Source organism: Brachyistius frenatus, unplaced genomic scaffold (genome assembly GCF_029030835.1).
Source record: "Brachyistius frenatus isolate BFR_SWC_R1_liver_20210118 unplaced genomic scaffold, ASM2903083v1 Contig_50, whole genome shotgun sequence".
In the NCBI taxonomy this organism is placed as follows: Eukaryota; Metazoa; Chordata; class Actinopteri; family Embiotocidae; genus Brachyistius; species Brachyistius frenatus.
This window is the reverse complement of record NW_027210649.1, coordinates 2,354,569-2,382,096: the sequence shown is the minus strand read 5'-3', so window position 1 is coordinate 2,382,096 and position 27,528 is coordinate 2,354,569. Positions and strand designations below refer to the sequence as shown.

The following is a 27,528-nucleotide window of genomic DNA, read 5'->3' as shown; positions in this document are numbered from 1 at the left end:
GTCCTGAATCAAACTGACTTTCCTTCAGCATCATACCACCTCAAAGTTCAATAGAGTCTGACTTCATGTCACATTCTTTCAGTATCTTCACCGTTTCAAATTAAGAGCAGCGCTTGCCTGTCCCAAGTTACCTGCCAGCAACCACATGCAATCATTAATTTTATGCTCTATTTGCATGTTTAAAGAATCACACCCTGTGGTCCCTGCTCAAACTCTAATCTGTATCTTTTAAAATAAAAAGCCAGTCGCATACATTTTCAGCAATTAACTCTCTCCTAGAATTAAACAAACTGCTGCCTTACTTTTTCACTCTGACAGTTATTTGTGCATACTACTGGTAACGTGGTGTCTGTAAGAATCTGAGACCACACAAACAAAATGAACTCAATCATTTTTTTTGTCAGCAGCTGTTCTTTGAAAGATGAGCACGCTGTCATCAGTAATTACTGCAGTGAGAGATAAACTTCACCACTAACTTGTCATTGGTAGCCCTTCCCTCTCCCTCTGGCTATTCATCCTGCCTTACCTCATCCACAGACACCCCACCCCTCCCCCCCCCCCGCCCCCTCCACACTCCCCCTCAATAATAACCCACCCGCTCTGAGCATCCATCTGCCTAAACAGAAGAAGCCTCTCTTTGACAGTCACCATCCAGGCACAGGCTTTCAGACAGCAACATTAAATGTGTTTTTTTCCCCAAAGGATTTAATATCCAGTAAAACCCAGGAGGCAGCAAGTTTATATCACGTCTGTAAACCAGTTTCAGTGGGAGTGAGCACAGAGCTGTGGACAGGTAAGGTACTCTTGTCTCTTTGAGTCTGTGCGTGACTAAAGGTAAATCCTGATCGCGGGTCAGCCCTCGTTTCTTCAAGATATCCAAGTGGATTATGTTTCATGAATAGATGGAAGTTGCTCGAGAAGTATCTGAGGGTTTCTACTTAAAAGATGTCAGCATTAAAGAGTTTTTAAATCTTTGTTTGTTCTGCATGGTGATGCATGCAAGATATTTTGTCCTTTGGTCTTCTACCTTTTCGTTTTTCGTGCTGTCAAACCACGGTACATCTTAAACTGCTGCATTGAGTGCAAATATCACGGTGTGAATATGAACAGAGAAGTGAAACATGCAGCTGTAACAAAGACGAAATTACCCTCTCTGTATCTCACTCCGTCTATATTTGCCAGGTTAACGTTTTATCATTGGTGCACTTTGAGTACACAGATGTACTGAGAGCACCAACGTCTGAGCATCTTTCTGAGAATGGAGATATCAGATCAGCAGTCGTCTGTCGTCAAGCTTTGTGTAACCACATGAAGTTATTACAGGGTCACAGCTGCCTATAGCTTGGAGGGCTGTGCACCATCAGTGTTGGTCTTGAACTCAGTGTCCATGGTCTTAATGTTTCTTAGCCCCGAGACCCATATTTTTAAAGACTACATTATTCAGAGAATATACAACAATTTTAAAACCAAATCTAATAATTTGTACTTTGATCTAATGAATGTTGTATCTATATTTACACATATCATACATGTATTCCTCAATGTATGTACACACGTGGTAGTTTTATAAGAGAGCATATGCTATACACAAGGATTATTAGTCTATTCATAACATATTGTGTATTCTAGAGCACACGTATAATGTAAATTAAGAACAGCATATTCCCACTACAGTACTTGTTACATACAGTATTTATGTTCAGCAGCATGAAGGTGCTGAAGAAAGAAAATGATCTTCCAAATAGCTGCCTGAATGAGGCTGAACCAGAGCTGCATATCTTTTCTGAACACTTCCTAATGCAAAGTTAACACTGATGTCGTCGCTCGTCGTTGGTTCAAATGATCCTGTTCCCCCTCTGTTTTCAGGTCACCCTTTTGACAGTTACTTCTCGCCAAAATGTGGAAAAGAGCGAAGAGCACGGGTTCGACTGTCAGACAAAGTACGGTATCACACTTTTTTTCTGCCTCTTCCTCTTTCATTTTACAGACGTACAGTCTACTGCAGCAGAGTCATGCAAACCTTATTGAGGAAAGTTATAGAAATTACCAATTATGTTTCTACAAAGAAGATATTAGCCAAGAAAAAGCTGCTTCTCTCTAGTCAAATTACTCTGACTGTGCTAATTGTTTCGTAAGAGAAAAAAAAAATCCTGCAATGGATAAAATCATTAAATCTAAATGGTCAAAACCAGTACTTTTGAACCCAAGAACAACAACATTGAGAGCATTGTTTTGAAACACTATTTGGCGATGATCATCTGGAATGAAGGCCGACATCAGTCTTTGACACAAGCTAGCCTAATGTGCCAGTTAATTCATCAGAAAAAGCAGTGGGGAATGAGCTGTCACTAATCCTGCCAAAATATAATATATTACTGCAGTCAACAAACAATTAAGAAGGTCAAAAAGCACCCGAAGCTGTAGCGATAACGTTGATAGATTTATGCATTAAAGATAGTGGCTTTAAAGCAGTTTGAAATTTAGAAGCAAATAAAATCATAATCAGGGTTTAACACAACAACCTGGAGAAAGAAAAAAAAAAAGACAAATCTCTAAAAACCCACCGACTACCAATTCAGCACCAAGTGGCAAACAGTTAATGTCAAGTTAGAGAAGATACATCGTGGAGCATTTAACAGCTAAAGAGCAAGATATTTCCCTCAGGAGTTGGTAGAGACTAAACACAGAGCTTAAGAGTCGATATTGGACTTGCATTTATTTGATAGCCGGAAACAGAACTTGATCAATGTCGTGTTAACACCTTTCTTTTCTCTGCTCCCAAGTGGACCAAAATAAATCAAAAATAAAACTCAGTTTCATTACATGACATGACCATGAACCGTAAAAACATTCAACCCAACCAAGTGTCATACAGTACAAGTTCTCTGTTACCCTGTAAAATTCATGAGAACATTGCAGGTTGGAGTTTCAAATCAGATCTTCTGGACTGACTCTCCGCGCTGCTATTTGCAAGTAAATGGATCAGATTTTGTGTGTCCAGACATTACAAAATGTTCTCCATAATGTACGTTTGATCTTTTATTGCAACTTCCCCTCCAGTTTGAGGCCTCTACGAGCTTTCCTTTTCCACATTACACCTCACGAGGTCTTCACCCGCAGCCTCTCTGCCTACTGTTCATGTCAGCCTCTCGTGTTTCTCCCCCTCGACTCTTTCTCGTTTTATATCCATCTTTTACGTACACTTGAACGTAAATGCAAGCAAATGCTTCTCCTGGCTCAAATAATAATCTCCATTTCCACAAATATGAGGAAACGACTGACGGGCATAAACGACAATTTCCCAGAGGCAACCAATAGCAAACATCCTCTACTGAACACGGTTTACACATATGTATATAGATCACTTAATGTCCTGCAACAGTTGCACAGCATTCCCTGGTGTATTTCTGACTAATGTAATTAGTCTGATGTGATTCCTCGCCACAGGTTTCTCCCTCGTTCACCAATACATTCAACATTTTAATGAGGTGTCTGGCGACAAGTCAGGTGAAATGAGAATCGTTTTCTTTTTCGAGTAGACAAACATAGACTGTTTGCATACTGCACTGTATGAACACAATACTGAGACACAGCCATTATTATGAATAATGGAATCAATATTGAATAATACATTCTGTATTATTGAACACTGTGTCCACTTGTGACCCGCCCCGCCTTTGTGTTGATAACCTGAAACATCTGTTTAGCACCTTGTCAGCGCAGTGACATGTTTGGCAGTGTGGCTGCTCTCCTATTTCTGTCCTTGTCATAATAATCATTAATCCCTGGATGAATGGTTGTTCTCCGTCGACTCCTGTGTGATCCTCCATCTCTGCACATTCAAAGCCCGATAAGACGATGCTGAGCAGCAAAGCAGGAAGGCAGACGATCACAGTGGATTTCATGCACTACTTTTTGAAAAGGTTGATTAAGTTAGCGTGCAGTTTTTTCATTTAAATGTGTGGCCAAGGCTTTGAATGCGTTTATTCAAAACAATAATGATTGCAACTATAAGTCCGTTTTTTAAATAAAGTTTAGACACCACAAGTTTTCAAATGTGATCATTTGCTGTTTTTATTAGTTTTAAACCACTGTCGTTGGAATATATTTAGATTTTGAAGTCTTGCTCACGTAAGATGAGCGATTACACAACATAGTCAGCTCTGAAATTTAAACATATTTTTTAAGATATTTTTTCTATTTTATTGATCTTAATAATCAGATAACAGAGAATTCAACAAGTAACAGATATTTACAGTGGGTAAGAGTAATATTAGCCCTTAAAATGAGGCATGTTTTCTTTTTCAAGCAATTTTACAATTCAAATATCACTGGCAGGGTTCTGAATCTTCAACATCTAAGACAATAACATGATTATCCCAATTGACATTAATGAGCAATATTCTGACACAGCTAGCGAGCAAAGATAGCTGGTACTTAAACCTGACAGCAAAACCAAACATGCAGCTGCCACTGGAACCAAATTCTGAACTCAAACAGTTTGTATCTACTTTTTTCAGACTAAAAAGAGATTTGTGTACAGACCTGTTCATTTGTTAACATCAGCACACACACACAAAGCATCACTGGGAATATGTTTGACATTTCTGACATCTGCTGGTAGCAAAAAATAAATTATTTACTTCTACAAAAAAGCAGCACTCCTTACTTAGTCTGATTACATGTCAAATCCCAGGTACTGGCTTTTGTTTTAAGGTTGTCGTAAGATACTGCTTATAGCTAACATATGCTTTTATCTTTGTTATTTTTTACCAACTTTTTTTTTAGGTCTTATCCGCAGAAGATCAAAGACCCCTGGGGTGATGATCACACAGTATGTAGTCGACGTGCCAGAAGGAAAAAGCACGCCAGATTTCCAGAGCAGACCAATGTCGGTAACCATCAAGGAAGGTTGGTTTCTCTATATTACAACAAAGCACTCCATTGAGCAAATACATATTCACAGAAAACACTTGCATTAAAGATAAATGACTGTATCCTTTAGGAAAATTAGCTGTTTTCAAGGCTGTGGTGACAGGCGATCCAAAACCAGATGTGTCATGGAGAAGAACAAAAGGACCTATTTCAGACAAGGAAAAATTTAAGACTAAATATGACGACTCAACTGGGGAGCATATATTAGAGGTGAGTGACTAAATGCTCCTTTGAGTGGTTCGTGTTTATACTTTTTAAACAGACATGTTGAACACATTAAATATGTGAATTCAATCAGTTCTTTGTATTTCCAGGTTCACAAAGTGTCTGAGGCAGAGACGGATACATACAAATGCTACGCTGTCAACGAATATGGCAAAGCTGCCTGCACTGTAACATTAGGCTTGATTGATGGTAAGAACCATTCACGCAGTGCACTTTGTGTTTGATTGTACATGTGAGGGATTTGCACAGTCTGTGGCATTTCTATCATTTAAGTGTAATAAAAAAAATGTTTTAAAATGAAATAAAATAAGTGTGCATGCTTAAGTCTGTTTTATTATAGGTGACTGTGTATTAATAGCCTTGTTTACTTAAAATCAGCTCTATAATTGTACAATTTTGCGGAACTCACTTTTTTCAGCAGTTCCAACAAATCCAGCTGATTTCAGAAAGTTGCTGAGGAAAAGGTACGAACAAGCTGTTAAAATGTTGAACCAGGCATTTTCTGCATGACTTTTCTGCACTTTAATACAGTTGTTGTTGTTTTTTTACAAATACCTTTCATTTAATATTCACCCAATATCTTTAGTAAAGTAGAGAAAGCAGATGGAGAAACTGATGAAAGATTCTGGGAGGCAATGCTCAGTGCTGACAGGAGCGACTACGAGCGCATCTGTTCTGAGTTCAGTGTTACAGACTTACAATCAATTCTCAACAAACTTCAACAGAAGAAAAAGGAAATAGCACAAAATAAGTCCAAGGTAGGACAACTCTCAGCTCTCACAGTAGACACATTATCGTCTGCTAAATATATTATTAGCAGATATTAATCAGATGTTTTCCTCTTTTGTTTATATCAGAAAACAGGCATATTATTATTATTATTATTATTAATAAGTTGAAAATGATGGGTGTGCTCCAACAGAGCTAGAAATTTTTACTTGCGCAGGGAGACTTCTAAAGCTGCAGCTATAGAGATCTATTTCACTGTTACATTAACTCTCTTTAATCAGTCCCTATTTATCATATTGCTGAGTTGCTTAATATCCTCTCTGCAATCTTAAGGAAGCGTCCAAATTTTGTGCAACATTTTTCACTGTGAAATGAAAAATATTATTTGACATATACATTGCCATCTGCCAACATCCCCACAATGTAATGTGACAAAATTCAAAGTTTTTTAAGTTAAAATTGAAGTTACAGTTATACAGTTCATGGCAGTGATGATGGAAAATAACAGTAAAACCATCTGTGTCAGAAATTTCCATTTACTGCTTAGGGGCTACTATATGCGGCGCAGTCATTGAGTGGTATGTGTATGTCTCATATTCATTTCACAAACAGATTGGTGCTTTCAAAATAATAACTGGGAAATGTTAATCACTTACAACATGCATAAAATACAGTGTATGAAAATGATCTTGTCAATTGTCAAACTATGAATGTTTTGTCTGCAACTCTTCTGTGTACCTAGCAGGATGATGTAATTACCAATGGAGAAGATCCAACACGGAAAAATGGTCTGAAGAGTTTTGGACATACACAAGATTTCGGCATTAAGGGCACGGAGCGATATCACGGGGATGTTGAGCAGCTCAACTTCCACATTACAGGGCTGAATCCAGCAGATGCTGAAAAGTTCAACCTCCTCCTTACTGGTCTGAATCCAGCAGATGCTGAAAAGCTAAACCTCCTCCTTACTGGTCTGAATCCAGCAGATGCTGAAAAGCTAAACCTCCTCCTTACTGGTCTGAATCCAGCAGATGCTGAAAAGCTAAACCTGTACATCACGAGGCTGATCCAAGCCGATCCTGAAGAGCTCAGCCTCCTCTTTAGTGGGCTGAATCCAGCAGATGCTGAAAAGCTAAACCTCCTCATTTCTGGGCTGAATCAAAGAGATGCTGAAAAGCTCAACCTCCTCCTTACTGGTCTGAATCAAGCAGATGCTGAAAAGCTCAACCTCCTCCTTACTGGTCTGAATCAAGCAGATGCTGAAAAGCTCAACCTCCTCCTTACTGGTCTGAATCAAGTAGATGCTGAAAAGCTCAACCTCCTCCTTACTGGTCTGAATCAAGCAGATGCTGAAAAGCTAAACCTCCTCCTTACTGGGCTGAATCAAGGAGATGCTGAAAAGCTCAAACTATTTTCTGGGCTGAATCCAGCAGATGCTGAAAAGCTAAACCTCCTCATTTCTGGACTGAATCCAGCAGATGCTGAAAAGCTAAACCTCCTCATTTCTGGGCTGAATCCAGAAGATGCTGAGAAGCTAAACCTCCTCATTTCTGGGCTGAATCCAGCAGATGCTGAAAAGCTAAACCTCCTCATTTCTGGGCTGAATCCAGAAGATGCTGAGAAGCTAAACCTCCTCATTTCTGGACTGAATCCAGCAGATGCTGAGAAGCTAAACCTCCTCATTTCTGGACTGAATCCAGCAGATGCTGAGAAGCTAAACCTCCTCATTTCTGGGCTGAATCAAGCAGATGCTGAGAAGCTAAACCTCCTCATTTCTGGGCTGAATCAAGCAGATGCTGAAAAACTCAACCTTCTCATTTCTGGGCTGAATGAAGCAGATGCTGAAAAGCTCAACCTCCTCATTTCTGGGTTGAATCAAGCCGATGCTGAAGAGCTCAACCTCCTCTTTACAAGGCTTAAATGTAGGTTCAAAAGAGAAATCGTAGTTGGCATTGAAAGTTTAAAATTTGTTCCATCTGTCTCCAGCAATACTAATTTTAGTAATGTATCGTTATGTAATGGGCATGATGATTGTTTTAAGAACCGTTTTCTTTTAATCACGCTTTCTAAAAACACAGTCCAGTAATGCTCCGGTGACCATGGCTGATTGTGGTGATAGATGTGATACTGGTGGCGGTTTTAGATACACAAACAAATGAAATATTCATCCTTTTTTCAGCTTCCAATGTGGACTTTGTTATAAAAATTGAGGAGATTAAAGCCACAGAAAGAGAGGATGCCCTATTTGAGTGTGTCCTGACAGACCCAGTACCTACGATCACATGGATGGGCAAAGGCAACGTCCTGGAGGATGGAGAAAAATATAGTATGACTGTGTCGGACAACAAACTGATTCACAGGCTGCTGATCAAGGACTGCTCGGAGGAGGAGAAAGGCATCTACTCAGCTGCAGCTGGCAATGCATCCTGCAGTGCTTGGCTGGTTGTGGAAGGTATCAACTTGAAACACAATGCAACAAAAAAATCGATTTGTCAGCATGTAACAAAGTGATCCTAATTATTGCAATGATTAAGAGTGATGATTTTCACAAATAAATGTGTCACGTATGTTGTACTCCATAACCTTTAAGATGACAGTGACCCTGCATCTGGTGGTGAAAAAGCTCGTAAAAATACAGTGGCTGGTGGATCAACGCTTAACCTTGAGAAGGTGGCCATGGAGCAGCAAATAAAAAACCAAGAGGAGATGGAGAAGATTTTAGCAGCTCTAAAAGCAAAACAAGAGGCAGGACAACGAAAAGAAGAAATGGCATTAACCTCTAACGAAGGAGACAGTAAAATAACCGAAGTCTCTGGACAGGGTAAAAATGACGAAGCAGTAAAAGACAAGCCTGACGCAGCAAAAGCCACCAAAGGGAAAAGAAAGTGCAAAAACTCAAAAGGAGATGGCACGGTATCAACAGAGGTTTCAGGGTGTGGAACAAAAGCAGGGGTGCAACTGAGCACAGATGAGCCCAAGAACAAGAAGCACATCAAATGTGGTCGAGTGGATCTTGACAAGGTAACAGGTAAAGTCGATATATGCCTAACAAATGCCTTTCCACCACCAGCGCTGCAGTGACAAGTCAGTGTGGGTTCAAATTTGGGTTTATGTTTAAAACATTTAGGATTGCTGCCACTATTTAATTTTTATTTCAAAAAGAGGAAGAAGGTAGATTCATTTTTGTAATGTCTGGTTTCATGGTTGGTCAGCTATAAAAGGGGCTATGTCCTTCAGTGCTTGGGTAACATATGATGTAGTAAGAACAGTCTTTTAATCTTATTCTTTATAAAGCCACTTACTAGCCTGTTTGGTAATGTTGGCAGAACTGATCTCTATTACAATTAAATTCAAATTTTAGCTTTAAATCACTGATTTTTTTTGTCCTAATTTGTTATTTTTATAACTGACCTACCACAGATGGAAGTGACAGAGAGGTCTTTAAGGATAATGAGGACCTTAATGGACCCGAAATGGACTCAGGTTACGTAGAGCAAGATCAAGAGTCAGAAAACAGTGAAAGTGGTAAGAAACAATGTGGACAAAATAGTGCTGCTATAAAGTAAACGGTGCATTTCTTTGTAATTGATACCATTTGTTGTGTCTGTCCAGAGTCCAGTGAAGGTATCGATCAGGACCAGATTCAAATGTTTACCATGAGACAACGTGAGGTGGCAGAATCAAACGGAGATAAAACCTCCACTGGACATCGAAAGAAAAGGAAGAAGGATAAAAAGATGAAGGTCCACTGGAAACAACACAAATCTGGTAAGAAGAAAACATATTAATTGCATAAAGGAGATGACTGACATACGAGTCTCAGGATTAGACATGCCTGTATCAGATGTGCTAAACACACACAAGAAAACAGTATTTATCTTGCACTTCTGTGCAATGTTAAAATAATTTTCTTCATTTCCTTTTATTCCTTTTTCAGCATTATTTACAAGTTTGTCACAGAGCTGTGTGTTGTCTGCCATACATCTGCCGTCTAGTCGAGGGAGTGCATGAGTAAATATTTCTTAAATTTGAAGCTATGTTACAGACCCAAACAGGGGAAATGATTTCAAAGCTCTTAAATCTGTCAAGGTGTTCGAAGCTAGGTGAGCGCCCAGAAACATTGTTGACAGAGCTCTTTCCACTTTAATTGGTGTAAATTATATTTTACAGCCTCTGTGACTAAAAAATTTGTTTTTATAATTTTAAAACAAATCTTATTAACGATGTGTGCTAAGCAGGAGGCTGAATATTGTTTTAATTTTAAAAAGGTGAATGTACATGTCCGGAAGAACACGGTAAGTGCGAAGAGACTGAAGACGTCTCCGACTCTTCCAAACATGCGAGGCATAAAAGACAACTCCCACTGATTGAAGATGTTGTGATTGGTGAGTAATCAGTTGCACAACTACATCTTGTGTTTTGTTTACAAAAACGTAAGAACTGGCTGTAGATCCAATAATCAAATTCAAGTCAGGGATTCATTATTTTCTGTTCTGGGCACGAGGGTTATCACAGTGTTTCAGTTTAGAGCTGTATTTTGTATTTAGAATGTTCATGTTTCAGTTATTTATTTTTTTCATTTATGCCTTTGTTGATGGTAGCAATAGGGATAGAAACTGGGGTGAGAGAAAGGTGGGTTTAACATGCAATAAGAATCTAACCAGTAAAACTGCTTGCATAAAATATTTGTAAGCGTTTTAGAACAAATTTGTGTGAAGCATACAAGTTTCAGGAAATTGCTTTATCGATAGCAAAGGAAAAATGAAAATGAAAATGAAATGAATATATTACAACAGAGAACTTGGCCAAAATCCTATTTTGAGATAGAAATGATTGTTTGTCGTGTCATTTTGTACTAATAATAGCATTAAATAGCAACAAAACAAAAATTGCCTCCACTGCAATCAATTCCTCACAGACTGATAATAGTATTCTTTTCAAGTGTATAATCATCTATTCACCGATATCCCTGCGTGCTGTTTATCTTGTTTCACTGTGTTGCATGTTGATACGCTACTTTTCCTCAGCAGGAACCCTCCCGAGGGCAGAACTTCACTGCAAAGCTGCATTGTTTAGTCATCCTCATTTTCTATTTGACATGAGTGCGTCAGACAGACGTGTGTTTGGCTAGACAGAGAGTCAATTCTCTGGTACTACAGAGTACTCACTGAGCAAAAAAAAAAAAAAAAAACATTATACCTAAAACAAGCAGAAATTGGTGATGACAAATCATGACAGTGTCTAACTGTTGACTGTTTTTAGATCCAGGCATTCAGTTCATCTGCGGTTTGACTGATGTCAACGCTATCATCAATGAGACTGCTGAGTTGACGTGTAAGCTCAGCAGTGAAGACTGTGAGGGAACTTGGTTCAGAGACGGCAAAAAGGTGAGTCATAAAAGTCGGACCACTCTTTTTTTTTTTTTTTTTTTTTTTACTGTGCAATATCATGGAGTGCAATATCATGCCTTTGAGGTGTAAAGTTGCTTTCACGCCAGTAGTTTGGTTCTAGGGAAAAGAAAAACCGAGCTTCATATGTTGAGACCGTGTCAGGAACACAACAGGGCTTTTCATTTGAAATAGATACAGGAAGCTGCAGCATTCAGCTAACCAATAGTGCAACACTATCAGTATGTCACTCATTCTCTCCATGACAGACATTCACGCTTATGGAGCCGGCCCTGCTGTTGCGATCCAGCTAGAAGTTTTACAGTTTAGGTGTATGCATTTTTGGGAATATGAAATATCTGAATGACTGCAGCCTTTGTTCTTCTTCTCTGGTGACCATAGAAAACTCAAAGACATAACTGAGTACAAACATGTATAAAGTAGACTTAAATTGAACATAGTATGTTGTACCAAGTATAGTAACTGCGTGGCTATGTTTCTTTTTATTTATTATATGGAAGACCGAAGCTCAACACACCTCTGGTTGAACTTCTTTTCAGTTTCTACTATATCAGTGGAAATGTCTGTGCTAACAAGATGTCTTCTATATCTGTTACCATAGTTACAATCTCATCTCATATAACAGTGGCTATAATAAATTGCATACAGAGCAGGAGATTGATTTTTTTTTTTTTTTTTAACGGTGCACCATCAACAGATGGATTTAATAGTAAATTGTAAAGGTCAATTTATGACAAAATGACATCTATTCCCACGCAGTCCTCAGATTGGTCTGCTTTGCTTTCACACTAAAAACGAATCCCAAAGCTCATCAACCCTCCTTCTCAGGAGATCTCAATCCTGCTGTAACAGGAATTTCAGAGTGGTAAAAAACAGAACATTCAACAAAATAAGCTTCACAACCAGTAAAAACTACACATACCTTGATACCTTCCACAACACAAGAGACCATTTGATTTTAACCAAACAGGTAAACATGTGACAGAACACAAAGACATGTAAAATGTAATTGCATTATATCACCATTCCCTGCTCTCTTTACGTTACCTATCTATCTATCTATCTATCTATCTATCTAGCTATCTAGCTATCTATCTAGCTATCTATCTAGCTATCTAGCTATCTAGCTATCTATCTAGCTATCTATCTAGCTATCTAGCTATCTAGCTATCTAGCTATCTATCTAGCTATGTATCTAGCTATCTATCTATCTGAAATCAAAAGACAACTACCCCCTAAAGTTGTTTTTAAAAAGAAAACTGCATTCTGATTTTGATTGTGTTCCTCACTACTTTACTTTAAATATTTGATAAATGGTTAAATACTCTGAGCCTATGTGGGACACAACATGACTGGACACGGAGCCCCCTGTGCTCTGCAGCATGGCAGATTTAATATTCTTACTTTCAATAGTTGCTGTTTGGTTTGATTATTTTTCATCCATTTGCCCTCTTTCCTATCAGATATCCCCAGATGATAATTTCTCTATCATCAAAGATGGATCGGTCCATAAATTAGTGATAATAAAGTGCGAGGAAGAATACTCTGGAAAATACCGTTTTGAGGCAGATGGTCGTAAAACAGAGGCACTGATCCACGTCAAAGGTTTGAGAAATTATCATGATGACAATAATGTTTGATATTATGTGATTAAATTGCAAAAGAAAAAAATGTGCATAATATTTACAGCCACAGTCTGACAAGATAAACACTGACTGGACCCTTTTTTTTTTTTTTTAGATCCTCCCAGGTTTGACCTTGAAGACCTCGCTGCTTTCACTGAGCCTGTGACAGTTAAAGTGGCACACAGTGCCATCTTCAAAATGCAATTTGTTGGCCACAAACCGATAAAGATTCAGTGGTACAAAGAAGGAGAAGAGCTCCAAGATGACACCAATACAAAGATAGAGAAATCTGCAAGTCACAGCCGCTTGCTCTTGATCAGATGCCAGAGGAAGGACACGGGAGAGATCAAGATCAAGCTCAAGAACGAACACGGCTTCACTGAGGCAGTCTCACGGCTGGTTGTGCTTGGTGAGTGAATTAAGGACAATTAAACAGCGCTATCACCGTTTCCTCTTGTCATATTGTGCAACAATAAAAATGTCGGGCCAATTCAAAGGCTATCACGAGTATGCATCCAACTAAAACAAAATTCTTATCTGTAAAGATAGGATTTGTGAAGTCAGTGGGCTGTGTAGGAAGAAGTACTTTGATCTTATAAGATCTAAAGAACAGCAAACAACAGACTGCTTTTGCGGCTCAGTGCTAATCTACATATTTATACAAATCAGGCCAGTCTTTCTTAAACAGGGTGCCTTGTTTCACTGTACTTGACAGATTCAAGTGCATATTTTCAAAATGTAGCTCTCAAACTCATGCACTACGATTTGAAGCAGAGTTCCCGATTGTGATAACATGATAAAGTATCTGAAATTTTCTGACTACATGATCTCTCAGTGAAAATACGAGTTCTCACCACTTAATGCTGTATTCACTCCTTCGCATACGAGCAGTCATTCATTTCTTGCAGACTTCACAGCCCTCGTTTTTCCTTTTTTTCAGGTAAACCGACTTCACCCCTGGGCCCTGCAGAGGTAACCGAGAGCTCAGCTTCATGCGTAGAATTTAAGTGGAGGCCTCCAAAAGATGATGGTGGCTCGCCAGTGATTAAGTACACAATCGAGCGTCAGCAAGTGGGACGAAACACTTGGAAGAAAATAGGAGAAATACCTGGTGTGCCCAGCTACCGTGACACAAACGTGGACCGAGGACGGAAATACTGTTACCGCATCCGGGCAGTGACGGCACAGGGTACAAGCGAAGTGATGGAAACTGACGATATGCAAGCCGGCACCCTTGGTGAGCCGAACTGGTATTTATGCAATATAGTCTCACGGATCAGTTTGCCCTACTCATCGATCTGTAATCCAAAAGGACATGGACATAATAGAGGAACAAACTGCACTGAGCTTTTACTTTTCATGTCGCTTAAACAAACCTGAAAGCATTTATTATGGAACAACAAAAAGTCCACCTGCTGTGGCCTGATGGCGTCGTCACCTACAGTCTGCCTACTCATCACGTCCAAACACATTCACATCTGTCGGCAACATAAAGTACTCCCCTCATCGTGATGCCCGCTAAGTATTGTAGACAATAAAGTAACTACTGAGTATACTATTACTCTGCATGTATTTTCATCCTCCAAAAAGCTCAGCAAAGACTGCCACCCAAGGCTGAGTAAACAAGGGCTAAATAAGGTAAGACAATGTAAAAACAACAACATGTAAGTCCAAAGTTCAGGCCAGTGACACACGATAACAATCGAAAAGTGACATCCTATCCACCTGCCCTCCCAACAGTCCAATGAAAAGAAAGGTTGAAGTATATAAGCTTGATGATGGCACATCAGCCAATAATACAAAGCCAGTAGAAAAGGCTCGCATTCAAAAAGGTCACGGCCAACACAACACAAGCTTAATGCAAAAAAAAAGAAAAAAGCACGACTTACTGCATGAAACACACTCCCTGAGCTCGTCTTCCTCTGTGGAGTCAGCATGTTGTGACTTTCTGCATCTTCGCTGTATAGGACTCCACAAGCACGCTGGACAGACTTGACAGTTGTCCTCAACAGGTTATTCTCCACAAGCTGTTAGAAAACAGGAGCATTAATGTTGAATAGCAGACACATGTGATGGCTCAGCAACATGACTACGTCAATCTATCTGCAGAGGTGGAAATAATAGCTCATGTCTCCCTTTCTCAAATACATTTCTCCTTGAAAAATCTGCTGTTGTTTTTTTTAGTTTATTACTACTAGAGTAGATGAATAAATTAGATGTCACAAGTGAATCAAAGTAATCAATATATTAAAGCCACTGTAATGTACAATCGCGCTGCAGTGATTTAAAAGGTAAGCAATGAAATTATAGCTTTTGTTACATTATAGAAGTTTTAGCAGAGACTCGTCGACAAACATCTCACAAGCAACAGGGCATTTTACCGCAGTGGGCGCCATTTTGAAAGCAAACATTTGGAACAGCCATCATTAATGTCATCACCTGTGCTTTTTTCCTGTGTGGCATTTCCACCTGTATTATGTGGGGAAAGATTCGGTGTCATTACTGCCCTCTGCTGTCCTTTACCTCCACCATTCCCTGACTTCCTATTAAACCCTGTATGGAGCTGTAAACAATGATTATTTTCAGTATTTGTTATCAATTGAGTTCAAGTCAATCAGCTGTTTTTGTCTAAAACAGGCCAAACCCAACTATAATTTTCCACTTAAAATGCAATTGGAAAAAAAAAAAAAAAAAAGATTATTTAAAACAAACATTTTTGATTTTTGGGGGTATAAATCTCTTACTTAATCAACTCATTGACTATCAATCAGCACAGAGCCGAATAATATAATAATTAATGAATATTTATTAATTACAAAAATATACAAAAGTTAAATGTGTACTGATTTAGCTTAAGAGAGTAAATACAAACAAAACACACTTCTCAAAGCAGTTTTCTTTATTTGTAACATGATCAGGAGACAATAAATAAATTCCTGAACTGAAGTATATTATTTTTAATTTTTTTCTGTGAACAAAGAACAGTCTTAAACTACACAAGAAAATGCCATTGTGTCTGACTGCAACATTTACCGGCACAGTCTATTTTGTTTGTGTGTTCTTCAGCTTTTCCAGGCACTCCAGCCCCTCCAAAGGTGGTCAGTGCTTTTGACGATTGCATAAACCTTGAGTGGGCTTCACCGAGTAACACAGGAGGTTCACGTATCCTGGGATATATTCTGGAGAAACGCAAGAAGGGGAGTAATCTCTGGACTGTCGTCAATGCCATGGATGAGCCATTAAAAGGTAGGCTATGTATTTTGACTTTACCTCAGTTCAAAGTAAACGTAATAAAGACCATAACATTGATGTTTTTCTCTAAAATCACTTCCAGAAAAGAAATATGCAGTGAAGGATGTTGTGGCAGGCATAGAATATGAATTCAGAGTTACTGCCATAAACATATCAGGAGTTGGTGAATTCAGCAACCCGTCAGAGTTTGTTTTCGCACGGGATCCAAAGAGTAAGTGCTGCAACTGTTTTCCATATTTTCCATGCATTTGTCTTTATCAATAATTCATACATCTTGCAAAACACAATAATTAATTTTTGATGTGTTCTTTCAGAGCCTCCTGGTAAAGTTATGGGCCTGAAGGTGACAGAAACTTCTTACACCCACTTGAATCTGACTTGGACCAAACCGGAGGAGAAACAGGACGAACAAGATGAAGCAAAGGGATATTTTGTTGAGATCCGGCAGGCAGATTGCCTTGAATGGTCCCGCTGCAATAGCACCCCCATCATCATAACTTTCTACAGTGTGAAAGGTCTCAAGTCCATGGACATGTACTGGGTGAGAGTGATTGCGACGAATGACGGAGGAGAGAGTGCACCTGCAGAGCTGGCCAACTATGTCCTTGCAATGCCCTTACCTGGTATGCCGATGTTTCCTCAAACTTTAAGGTTGTGTTTTTTAGTTGCAGTTTGTCACTTTTCCTCTATCTTTGTTTATTCCACTTAAGAACTACTTTGAGTTAAATACTTATTTTTGCTGTTTTTGTTCCATTATTTTAGTGAGGCCAAAGTTCACCAACAAAAAGATGAAGAGTTTCATAGTGGTGAGGGCAGGAAACTCTGTCAGGATCACAGTGAACTTTGAGGTGAGATTTATTTATTATTTTATTATTTATATATATATATATTTATTTGGCTTTATGATTGGTAATGATCTGAGACAAAAGCTTCTTCTTTTTTCTTTTTTTTTACAAAACTAAACAGGATTAAATCCTAAAGACACCGTATTTACTTGAAAAACTGAACATATTACTGTTTTTTAAACAGGCCTCCCCACGGCCAGATATTATGTGGCTGAAAGACAACGTGCCGGTGACAAAACGGGTTACAATCAGTAACTACGACGGCTCATCCCAGATGCTGATTCCTTCTTCTGAGCGCTCGGATTCAGGCATCTACTCCATTTTGGTCAAAAATCTTGTAGGACAGGAGACATTTAGTACAGAAGTCAGGGTCACAGGTAAATGCTTATCTCCTTTTACAACACCAGCTTTGAAGACAGGTTAATGCACCTGATGGAAGGAAAAGTGACTGTTTTTACAGATGATCCAAAGCCTCCTGGACCTGTAGAACTGGAAGAAAACGTGCCTGATGCCGTGACAGTGATCTGGGAACCTTCTCCCGATGAGAAGCGTGATGACCGTCTCCACTACACGGTGTCCATACTGGACTCGACCAAGCGCATGTGGGCCACAGTGGCTGACAGACTCTTCAATAACAAGTTTACAGTCTGTAATATCATGCAAGGGAGGGAATATAATTTCAGGGTTTATGCCAAAAATGACATGGGAGTTTCTGCACCCTCAGAGTCACCAACCTGGGGGATGGAGAAGAAGAAAGGTGTGTTTGTGTATCTCAGGCAATGTTAAAGTATAAATATTGATTAAAAACTAATCACACTGTATCTCCTCTCTTGTAGAAAAGTTTATTGTAAGTGTACCGACGATGAAGGACTGCGATTTGCGATGTGCTCCTACCTTCCTCGTACCGTTGAAGCTTCACACTGCTCCCAAAGGTTATGAATGCTACATGAGCTGTGCAGTAAAGGGAAACCCCAAACCTTGTATCACATGGTATCGAAATCACATCAGTCTAAACACCAATGCCAACTATTACATTTCCAACACCTGCGGAGTTTGCTCCATGTTAATCCTCTGTGTGGGTCCCAAAGACATGGGGGAGTACACCATCACTGCAGAGAACAGCTTAGGACGAGCTGAATGCTCCACCGTCCTCAGCGTCAGCGGTGAGAAGGAAACACAGATGCACTGACATTGAAAGTATGCTTTTCACACGGCAATTCTTGAGCTTGGTTTCGGTGGTTATCCCATGAAAATTGACAAAACACAGAGTTAGATTATGCCAGCGTGAAACAGGGCTACACACAAGTTGCAGCTTTCGATTAAACTGTAGCCTGGTGACACATCACTCTCGAATGAAAATGTAAATTATAGACTTTAAACCTCGGGGCTTGTAGAAGTGCAGTGTGAGTCATATAGCCATGGGCTTAAGTTAACCCTGGGTTAACAATATATGTGTGAAAAGGGGCTAAGTTGGCGCAAGGCTGAAGATAGTTCTGGGCTTAGAATATGCAGTGTGAATATGCATATGCAGTGAAAAGCCTATAGAGGACAGGTGGGGAGGAAAAGAGAGAGTAACTGATGCGAAGTTCTTTTTTCTTTCTCTCTTACAGAATAAAGATACCGAGGAGATCCCGGTAACGTTTATTGGAACGAACACCTCTCTCTCATGGGATGATTGAAAGTGGTTGTGCTGCTTGGAAGTAATGCACCTCCTGCACTGCTGTTTATTGGACTGCTACTGAAATGAAAATAAAACGTTTAAAACACTGCATCTATTTAAAATGATTCCACAGTGTGTCCAGTGATTCCAATCAGAACATAAATGCATGGACATATTTGAAATAGCTCTGGGTTGATATAATGTCTTGTCAGTTGATTGTTGACTCAGTACAGGGACACAGCAGCTTCAAGTAGATACTTACCATTAGTAACGCTGTCTAAAAAAGTTTTGTGTTTGTATTTGCTCATCAAGGGTTATACCTGACCCCATTATCCAACTATTTTACAGGACCTCCACCAAATACTAAATCAATTGGTAAACCATTCAAACAAATGACTAAGAATGCAATAAATAACAAATATGTCAATATTTTCTTAATAATACAACTCAAATACTATAGTAGATTATCAAAAATCATATACTGGAAAGTATTTTGCATTAACACTGTATTATAGCCTAAATAATTTGATTTTTGGTTAAAAAAAAATACTATGGTATAATTTTTCGATAATAAATATAGAAAAACATATTTATTTATTCGGGAAATGCTGAAGATGATCTTTACTGTTGTAAATAGTTTGTAATATTAAACATTATTGAACGCTTTAGTGTGGATGGAGCACAGGTGTTGTGGAATATAGATCTGCTTAGTGCATATGAGGGCTCATATGTTGTATGCTAATACAATATAATTTGGGTTGTCTTCCACTAAAAGTCATGTATATTGATGTATTCTTTGTTGGTTGGTGGAGGTGGGGGTTGTCTTCCTTCACCCCCTGGAGTCCTCCAGACAGCCATCTGATAATGCCTCAAAGAACAACTGTATGTGACCCCACAGGTTGCAGACCTCCTACTGTGACCTTTTGGTTTGGCCAAGCAGTATCACTCTCATTTACATACACAGCCTTTTGTCTACACCTTAAGATTGGTAGTGATGGTACGACCTATATGTAAGTAATATGATATGATATATATATATGTGTTGTATTGTTGTAAACATATCCTAGCACAGAAGCACAAAATATATACTGACTGTAAGCATTGTAGAACACATTGCTTATGCAGGAACTTAACACGTTGGGGTCACAGTAGGGTGCAACTCACTATCAGATCAAAAGGGAGATGTGGTTCAAACGGAGGACAGTGGAAAAGTGCTGAGACAAACATACTATGCAAATGTTCCCGCCACAACCTAGGTAACGCCTCTTCCTATAGTATAAGTGTATGTGCCGGAAAGGGGGAAGTCAGAATCCAACAAAGAGACCTTAGGTTGATGTTGGGCTCTCCAAGATATCTTGTAAACTACGCTTAATAAAAATCAACTAAGACCGGTAAATGCCTAAAAGACTGCTTCTATCAACGGACTCGGGGAAAACTATTGGGGACAATAGTTTGAGATACAACAGTGTGTAGAGGCTTTAAAGTAACATAAAATATAGACACCATAAAATATTAATAAAGTAATTCTACTTTCAGCAGCCTTGTGCAGATTAGTTGGATTTAGCACTATACAAATAACATTAGAACAGACAACAGCAGCGGAAACAGACGTGAATCAGAAAAAAAAAAAAAAACAGGACACAAAGACATAAGAAAACAACAGGCACAGAAAATAAACTGGGTAATGCAGCACCAGCTGACAATAATCCAACAGCATCATAACAATTAGGAGATTTAATTGAACTGAACTCTAGACTGAGACTGAAACAAAGCAGCGAAGGCAGAGAAGATGTTGACATCCTAGAAGCTGAAGGTGACCTTTAACAGAAATGTGCCCTTTCCAAATTACATGGTCCTCAACCCGACAGTCCCAAAGCCACGTTTTAAAATGGCTCTGCAGTATTAGGTTACATTTAAGAAAAAAAAAAGATTATTTCTAAAAAGAGGATTATTTTTTGTCTTTCTTTCTTTCTTTCTTTCTTTAAAGCCACTAAAGCGTCATAAAACTCGAGTAGCCTTCGGTAGAAATGTGTAAATGCTGCAGGCCACACGCTGCTCGGCCTCAGCTGCAGTAAAAAAAAAAAAAAAAAATAGCGCACACCACCAGACGTGCAGTCTTTCCATCAGATGACAGCAGCGCACATGGTGACGGGGGGGGGGCTGGAGCCACTCCCGGTGGCAGCTCGGGCTCCTCCCTGCTCTTCCCGAATGGACCAACACGCTACCTTACGTGCCACCCCCCCCCCCCCCTTCATCTCCAGCTCTACCTCATCACCAAGAACCCGCCGCGGTTCCTCTCCGCTACTTTATTGTGAGGTGATTGAAAAACCGGGTCGATTTTGTGCAGCGCTGCTTAAAGGAACCATCCGAAGTGAATCACCGCGAGCAGCACGGTCCAGCCCGCCTGACCCACCGGCTCCTTCCAGATCACCTCACTGACCGGCAAGAACATTGTGTCCTTTATAGAAAAAAAAAAAAAAAAAAAACCATGACTGCCAAGCATCGGAAAGGAAAAAGCAACCACAAACATGAAGATAACTTTTTCAAAAATGAAGTTATGGACACAGAGGTTCGCCCCGGAGGGAACAACTACGCGCTTCTGTTGGTTTTGTTTCTGATTGTTGTAATAGGCGGTGCCGCGGGCGGGTGGTTCTGTTTCCAGCAGCACCAAACTTTAACCTACTTAACAGACAATCTCATGGGCATGCAGATGAAGATAGTGAAGCTCCAGTCCTCCCACGAAGAAATGCGACAGTCTAATAGTAAGGTAAGGAGATAAAACGGTGAAATTCCCCGTGAGAGTGTAACGCGTCACCAGACGCCTCTTCTGACCACCTAAATTCTCTCGTGAAAACAATGTGAATCTTAATTTTCCTGAGTTTATACTTCACGCACTTTAAACACAACACAAGACAAGGCCTCACCGCCACATGTCATAAGTGCACGTTGCAAGTAGGCAAAGTTATGAACAGCAGGCCTCTTATCAGATTTCCAAATGCCAGGAGCCTCACTGGAGTGACTACAAAACGCTGCTATTTCTAACATCCACACAGCTGCTGACGCTTGTAATGAGGATTATTCTGGATCTGCAGGGACACTGACTTTATCACCGAGTCAAATATGTTATATCTTTTGGGGATGACAGTTCTCTGTGGGAAAGTGTCTGTCTGTATTATAAAAACCAGTTAGGAACGTGCAGAGGATGATGCTGCCAAAATGATAATAAACGATGAGCCAAGGCTAAATTTAGTCTGTGGTTTTTGATACTGAACACCAGTTCAGAGGCTGTTTACAGGCCTTCTGAAAGACTGTAGGACAACAGAGGTGTTTGTTGGATTTGTATTTCTGAAATGGTGAAATTTGTCGAAAGATAAGTATCAATAATAGTGTGATTACTTTAAGTAAGTAATGTGTCACTGAATAAACTGCACAAGACTGTAAACTGACCATTCATGGCTGCCCGGCGTTACATCTCACTGTTCTTAAGACTACAGTTTTCTCATTTTAAGTTGCTGAATGCACTCGTAGGAAGATAATCAAGAGATTTTGTCACATGTGAAAATAAGTCTACACCTCTTTCTCCTGCTTCATGCAGATCCACCTTCACTTCAGGAAATTCAAAGTGGCAAAAGCATTGCATGAGAGCAGCTCTGCTAGCTCAGTCTTGTTGGACAAATATTTCCCGCAAATTGTTTTGTGATTCATGCTTTTGCAAAGGTTGCGGTTGCTGTCGGGAAATAAGTTCAGTGGTGAATTCAGAAACGGGTACACAGAATTGCAGGATAATCCAGTTTTGTAACCTTGCAAAGTTTTAGCATGATGGGCACCAGGATCTGAGGTTGGCTCCCGATTAACGTGATTGGGGAATAAATCACTTCCTGCGCAACTTTATTCCATTTCACCTTTAACTTTGTTTCTCTTCATTTTATGCTGCAATTTAAAGGAAAGTAAAGATTTTCCTCAGGGGTATAAGCATGATCAGACCTGTACTGACTGATTGGATCCAAGACTACAACAGATTTCCTTCTCTCAAGCATTTGATTTATTGACAGGAGTTGTGATGTGCATAATTCTAAAGGATCACTGCTGTAAGTATTTTACTGACTATTTTACTTGTTTTTACATCCCCTACAATGGTGGAAGCAATGTAGTGCTTGAGTTAATTACTCTAAACGGTTGGAAATGAGCATAAAACCGTCCATGGCACTTCAGAACTTGGATAACTACAAAATTGTTTCATAATATCATGGTTTTGAAAAGCCCTTGCAGTTAAGAGACTCTTGAAGTACCAACTCGGCTTGACTCAACATCACTCCTGTGTGTCTCCATACAGCAGCACATTTCAGAGACTGTGGAGACCCGCCTGAATGCCCTCGAGGAGTCCTACACACTGGCCCAGAAACAGGTGGGCATGGCCCTGGCTACAGCTGAACAGCTCAAGACGTCTGACCTGCCCGCTCAGGTGCTGTCGCTCCACACCGAGATGAAAGCCCGCCTGTCAGAGATGCAGCACGCCACCGTGTCCCTGGAGCAGCTGGGCCAGCTGCAGACCATGTTGAAGGGGAAGAGTGAGGAGTTCGAGGGAGTCAGGATTCAGGTGGAGGGTCTGGCCACGCTGAGCGGTGAACTATCTGAGAAGGTCGAGGTCCTGACGGGGAGCCTGGGAGAAGCAGAATCAAAGCTGGAGGAGAGAGTCGAACAGGTGGCGACGCTGAGCGCCACCCTGGACGGACAGGCCAGCGAGGTGCTGGGCCTGAAGGAGCAGCTGGACACCTACCAGGCTCAGCTGGAGGCCAGCGTACTGGAGATGGCTACTGTCAGGTAGGTTGTGGAAAAAACAGCTTTTGGAGCTGTGGAGAAAATAGCTCACCTCCTCTGACCCATAACTTTATGTTGACTTTGTCAAAGCCCTGTTCGCCGCCTCTGTCTGTCCCTGTGTTGATCTAGTCCAGTTTTGGGTAGGCCTCCTTTTTCACACTGATCTATGTAAACAATTTCCTTTTGTATTGGTGAGTTTTGGAGCTGAACGATTTGTGTCAAATGCCCTTTGTATGTAAAACGGGCACTCTTTGAAGCTTATGTAAACACCGAGGAAATGTGGTTCACAGGCTTTTGTTGCCGTATCAGATCTGAAGAAAGCAATGTAATGACGCCATTGGTACCTTTTCAGTTCAGGCTTCGTGGAGTTACGCAATTTGTACTATATATTTTTTTTATACAATGTTTTTGCACTGGAAAAACTGCATCATTTGAAAGATGTTGACTGAGAAACTCTCACCGTGTTTTTCAGAGAGCTGCTTGAGAGTGAACAGTCGCAGCGGCTTCAGCAGGCCAGTGTAGAGGAGCAGCTGAACACGGTACGTCAGAGTCTGCGGGATCAGAACTCAGCAGCCCATGGTCTGCACTATGAAGTCAGGGCTCAGCTGGAGAACATACAGAAACAGGTTGCCCGGGTAACCAACACACAAGCCAATCAGTTGTCGGTTTGTTTTGATTAGTTATATGTAATGTAACTAAATTATATATGTATAATGATGTTGACATTCTTAACTCTGCCCACAAAGCACTGACTGGTCAATTCTTTATCCAATAGTCTCAATACTTGAATCGTATACTTGAATTTCAGATTTCTCTCCATATAAAATAAATCAAATTAGATGTAAAGACTAAATAAGTATTTAAAACTGGGAGTTTTAGAAGCAGATGTGTGTTATAGGATTATAATCCTACTATAAGGGCAAAATATGCCTGACATGCCTTAGCACACATACTGTCAGTGCACATGGTCTCCTTACTATTTCTGTTCTCTGTGAACCCATAGGGAACCATTAATGAGATTTTCATCTCATCAATTTGAAGCAGCTAATTGCCTGGCATGGATTCTCTGAAGGCACATTTACACTTGCATTCATACAGTTCACAGCCCTGTTTTGTGTCATTTTTTAAATCACATCGCAATTACTGGGACACCTGGATGTCCAGATAACTGCACAGTAAATGATTTGCTGTCCAGATGGCAGTTGACTGTGATCTAATGTTGCTTTCCTTGTCTTAGCAACCTCCTGCTGAGCCCCTTGAACAGGCCGAGGAAGAAACAGCAACTGAAGAAGAGGCTGTTCCAGCAACTGAAGAAGCAGCAGCTCCACGAACTGAAGAGGAGGCCGCTGCAGCACCGGAAGAGGAAGAAATAGGAGCATCCCCTCCAGAGGAAGAAGAGGCAGATGACCAAGGAGAGGAATTTGCAGCACCTGTCGAGCAGGAGGACTCTGTGACGGAAGAAACTGTTCCTTCAGAGGAGGAAGAGGCAGAAAAGGAGGAAGAGGACAGTTCACAGACAGAAGAGGAGGAACAAAATGGACAAGAGGCTGAAAAGGAGGTACCTGTAGAGGAGAAAGTTCAGGAGGGGTCACCAGTCGAGGATGAGGAGGCAGCAGAGGAAGAAAACGATGAGGCAGCAGAGGAAGAAAACGATGAGGCAGCAGAGGAAGAAAACGGTGAAGCAGGAGAGGAGGAGCTCGGGGAGTCGGCGCCCGAGGCAGAGCAACTTAATGTAGAGGAGGAGGTGTCAGAAGGGGAGGAAGAACAGCAGGATGTAGCAGCTGAAGAGGAGTCACAGGAGGCAGAGGAAGAGGAGGAGTCATTAGAAGAAGATGCTTTGCCAGAGGAGAATTGTAAGAGTTCACAGTTACTGGAATAGCTTTTTCATAATCTGCATATGACACCAATCAATTTTTTTTTGACTATACTGTCTTATTAATATGCTTTAAGTGTCATATCTCTGCTAATATGTTCTGTTGTTTAATGTTTCAGAGGACATGTCACACCGGAGAGGGATTTTTTGTTTTTACACACCGGACATATCCATCAAGAAGAATGGGAACTTTCTCAGACTCATCTCACTGTCTAGAATATGACAAACAATGTAGGAAGGCATTATTGATTGCTGTTGTTTAGGTGCAGGATTCATTACCTGGTTGCTCTCTGAAAAGCAGACCTAATCAGAAGAATTCAGTCACCATGCTGCAGGGAGTCGGAGCAGAAACTGGTACCTCAAAGTAGAAGATTCCTGTTAAAGTGAGGAAATGAGCCATTCAGGGTGTACCCGCCAATAACAACCTCAAAAGCCTTAAATCCATCAAAGACAGATCTTTCTACAGAAAATTTTCCACTTTTCATAAATCACACTTTTATAAAGTTAGGTTCTGTACTTAACTGGAAAACCGAAAGCCAATGACATAACACGAAGCCAATGCATTAACTGTTTCTCAGTGCACCTTAAGCCATAAGTAATGCCTGTCTTAGTGACATTAAAGTTCCTTTTTGTCACTGCCTGAAAGAAAAAGAAAATATAGGGTAATATATTGTGTCCTAGATGTTTACACTGGCAAAACTGCCAACTAAAGAGCAAGCAGAAAAAGAAAGAAGAAAAGCATCTTTGATAAGATAAAGAACAATTCCTGAATGTTTTAAAAGTATATGCTGTAGTTGATAAGTTTTTTTTTTTACTTTTTAAAGTACATTTTTGTGCTTACAAACTGGAGGTTTCTCTTGATTTTTTTTTGCACTTTTTAACTGATTTAAATTCCAGCCAGCCAGATCACACCTGTAGTATTATCAGATAGAGCAAGGTCTAAAAGCTTGAGCCCTCTACCAAGAACTGTTTCATCATCTATATTCAATTGCTTTTTCTTCAATAATTTAATGTTTGGGGGTCTTTAACAATGCATTAGCTTAGAGAAAAGCTGTTCTTTGTAACTTTAAAACAGCTCAGTAAAGCAGCTCTGGGTTTTATTGTTCTTCTGATGGATGGACAACTATTGCAGACCTGGACTGCAGCTAAATTACATCACAACAGGCAGCAGCAGCACAGACCTGCGGGAGACTGCGTTATTTTCATTTATAACATCAATCAGACCTCAATTGCAAAAACCAACATGAGATCAATATTCTGTATGAAACCAAAACTTTTAGTCAAAAGACAAAACTTTAGCCAGTTTTAAACTTTCAATGACAAAATCTGTCATCTGACCAATCAGCTTAAATAAACTGTTGCAAATGGAGAACTTTGGTGAGGAGAAAGCCACGTGAGTCGAACATTAGCTGAAACAAATGTACACAGGTTCAGCTACAGAACAAAACAATTACCGCTTCACTCTGCAGAGCCACGTCAGACTTTGGAGCCTTCGGTTGTGCAGAAGAGGAGTTCTGAAGCATCTACCTCCAGAGTCGCCAGACCTCCAACCTGCTGAACATGTCTGGGAACAGAAACAGATAAAAGGTGAAACACACGGTCACATCAGAAGTCCTTCCCTGAGATGCTCTGAAAATAATCCAATAATGTGAATTCTCAAATAATTGAACCTGTTAATGCGACGATGTTAATATCGAGTATACTGTATAAAATAACTTTTGTGTGTTCATATTTCATACGTGGAATATGTTTCTGGCAGGTGATTAAACGGAGTTCTTGGTAGTGTAACAAGACTTTTGGACACGACCGTGCATTTTTACAAAAACCTGTATTCACTGCACTGTTTTTGCCGAGACAGCAGTTACTGTCAGTGTAACACTTCTCACGTTTTTAAAATAAACCCTGGTTCTTTCACTTTTGTAGCCTTGACTCTGTGCTGTTGTGTCACATCCAGTATGGTCAGTGTGTAGAGCTGGGTGTTCAGTGCTGTCATTCATGGATATTACAGTCACAAATATGCTGGAGGATAAACACCTAGCGATGTATTCCTGAACCTCAATATGGGTTTTCTAGCATTCTACATTGTGGTTTTATCGGAAAAAAAAAAAAAAAAACGGACGCTACTTTACAAGTGCAGTACATTGATTTACCAAATCCT

General features: G+C 40.1%; 2 protein-coding genes across 3 annotated transcripts; both read left to right on the top strand.

Moving 5' to 3' along the window:
• Nucleotides 1–776: 776 nt before the first annotated feature.
• LOC138624201 (immunoglobulin-like and fibronectin type III domain-containing protein 1) lies at nucleotides 777–18,654 on the top strand. The gene is made up of 26 exons (XM_069704181.1): nucleotides 777–793; nucleotides 1,867–1,940; nucleotides 3,448–3,507; nucleotides 4,789–4,911; nucleotides 5,006–5,145; nucleotides 5,250–5,349; nucleotides 5,582–5,624; nucleotides 5,747–5,918; nucleotides 6,632–7,811; nucleotides 8,009–8,341; nucleotides 8,480–8,917; nucleotides 9,310–9,414; nucleotides 9,502–9,657; nucleotides 10,179–10,274; nucleotides 11,152–11,276; nucleotides 12,761–12,902; nucleotides 13,038–13,331; nucleotides 13,863–14,159; nucleotides 15,989–16,168; nucleotides 16,257–16,385; nucleotides 16,489–16,797; nucleotides 16,937–17,022; nucleotides 17,204–17,396; nucleotides 17,480–17,776; nucleotides 17,856–18,182; nucleotides 18,630–18,654. Exons 2-26 carry the CDS (start codon nucleotides 1,898–1,900, stop codon nucleotides 18,632–18,634), a joined length of 5,373 nt encoding a protein of 1,790 aa, XP_069560282.1. The 5' UTR covers nucleotides 777–793; nucleotides 1,867–1,897; the 3' UTR covers nucleotides 18,635–18,654.
• Nucleotides 18,655–20,947: 2,293 nt separating this feature from the next.
• Nucleotides 20,948–27,290, top strand: LOC138624322 (neurofilament medium polypeptide). 2 transcript variants are annotated; one of them, XM_069704410.1, is made up of 5 exons: nucleotides 20,948–21,446; nucleotides 23,016–23,500; nucleotides 23,970–24,036; nucleotides 24,735–25,350; nucleotides 25,490–27,290. In XM_069704410.1, coding segments are annotated over exons 1-5 (1,449 nt in total). In that variant the 5' UTR covers nucleotides 20,948–21,167; the 3' UTR covers nucleotides 25,492–27,290. The 2 variants fall into 2 exon arrangements, with proteins under 2 accessions (XP_069560511.1, XP_069560510.1); XM_069704409.1 differs by having other exon boundaries at nucleotides 23,013–23,500.
• Nucleotides 27,291–27,528: the final 238 nt, after the last annotated feature.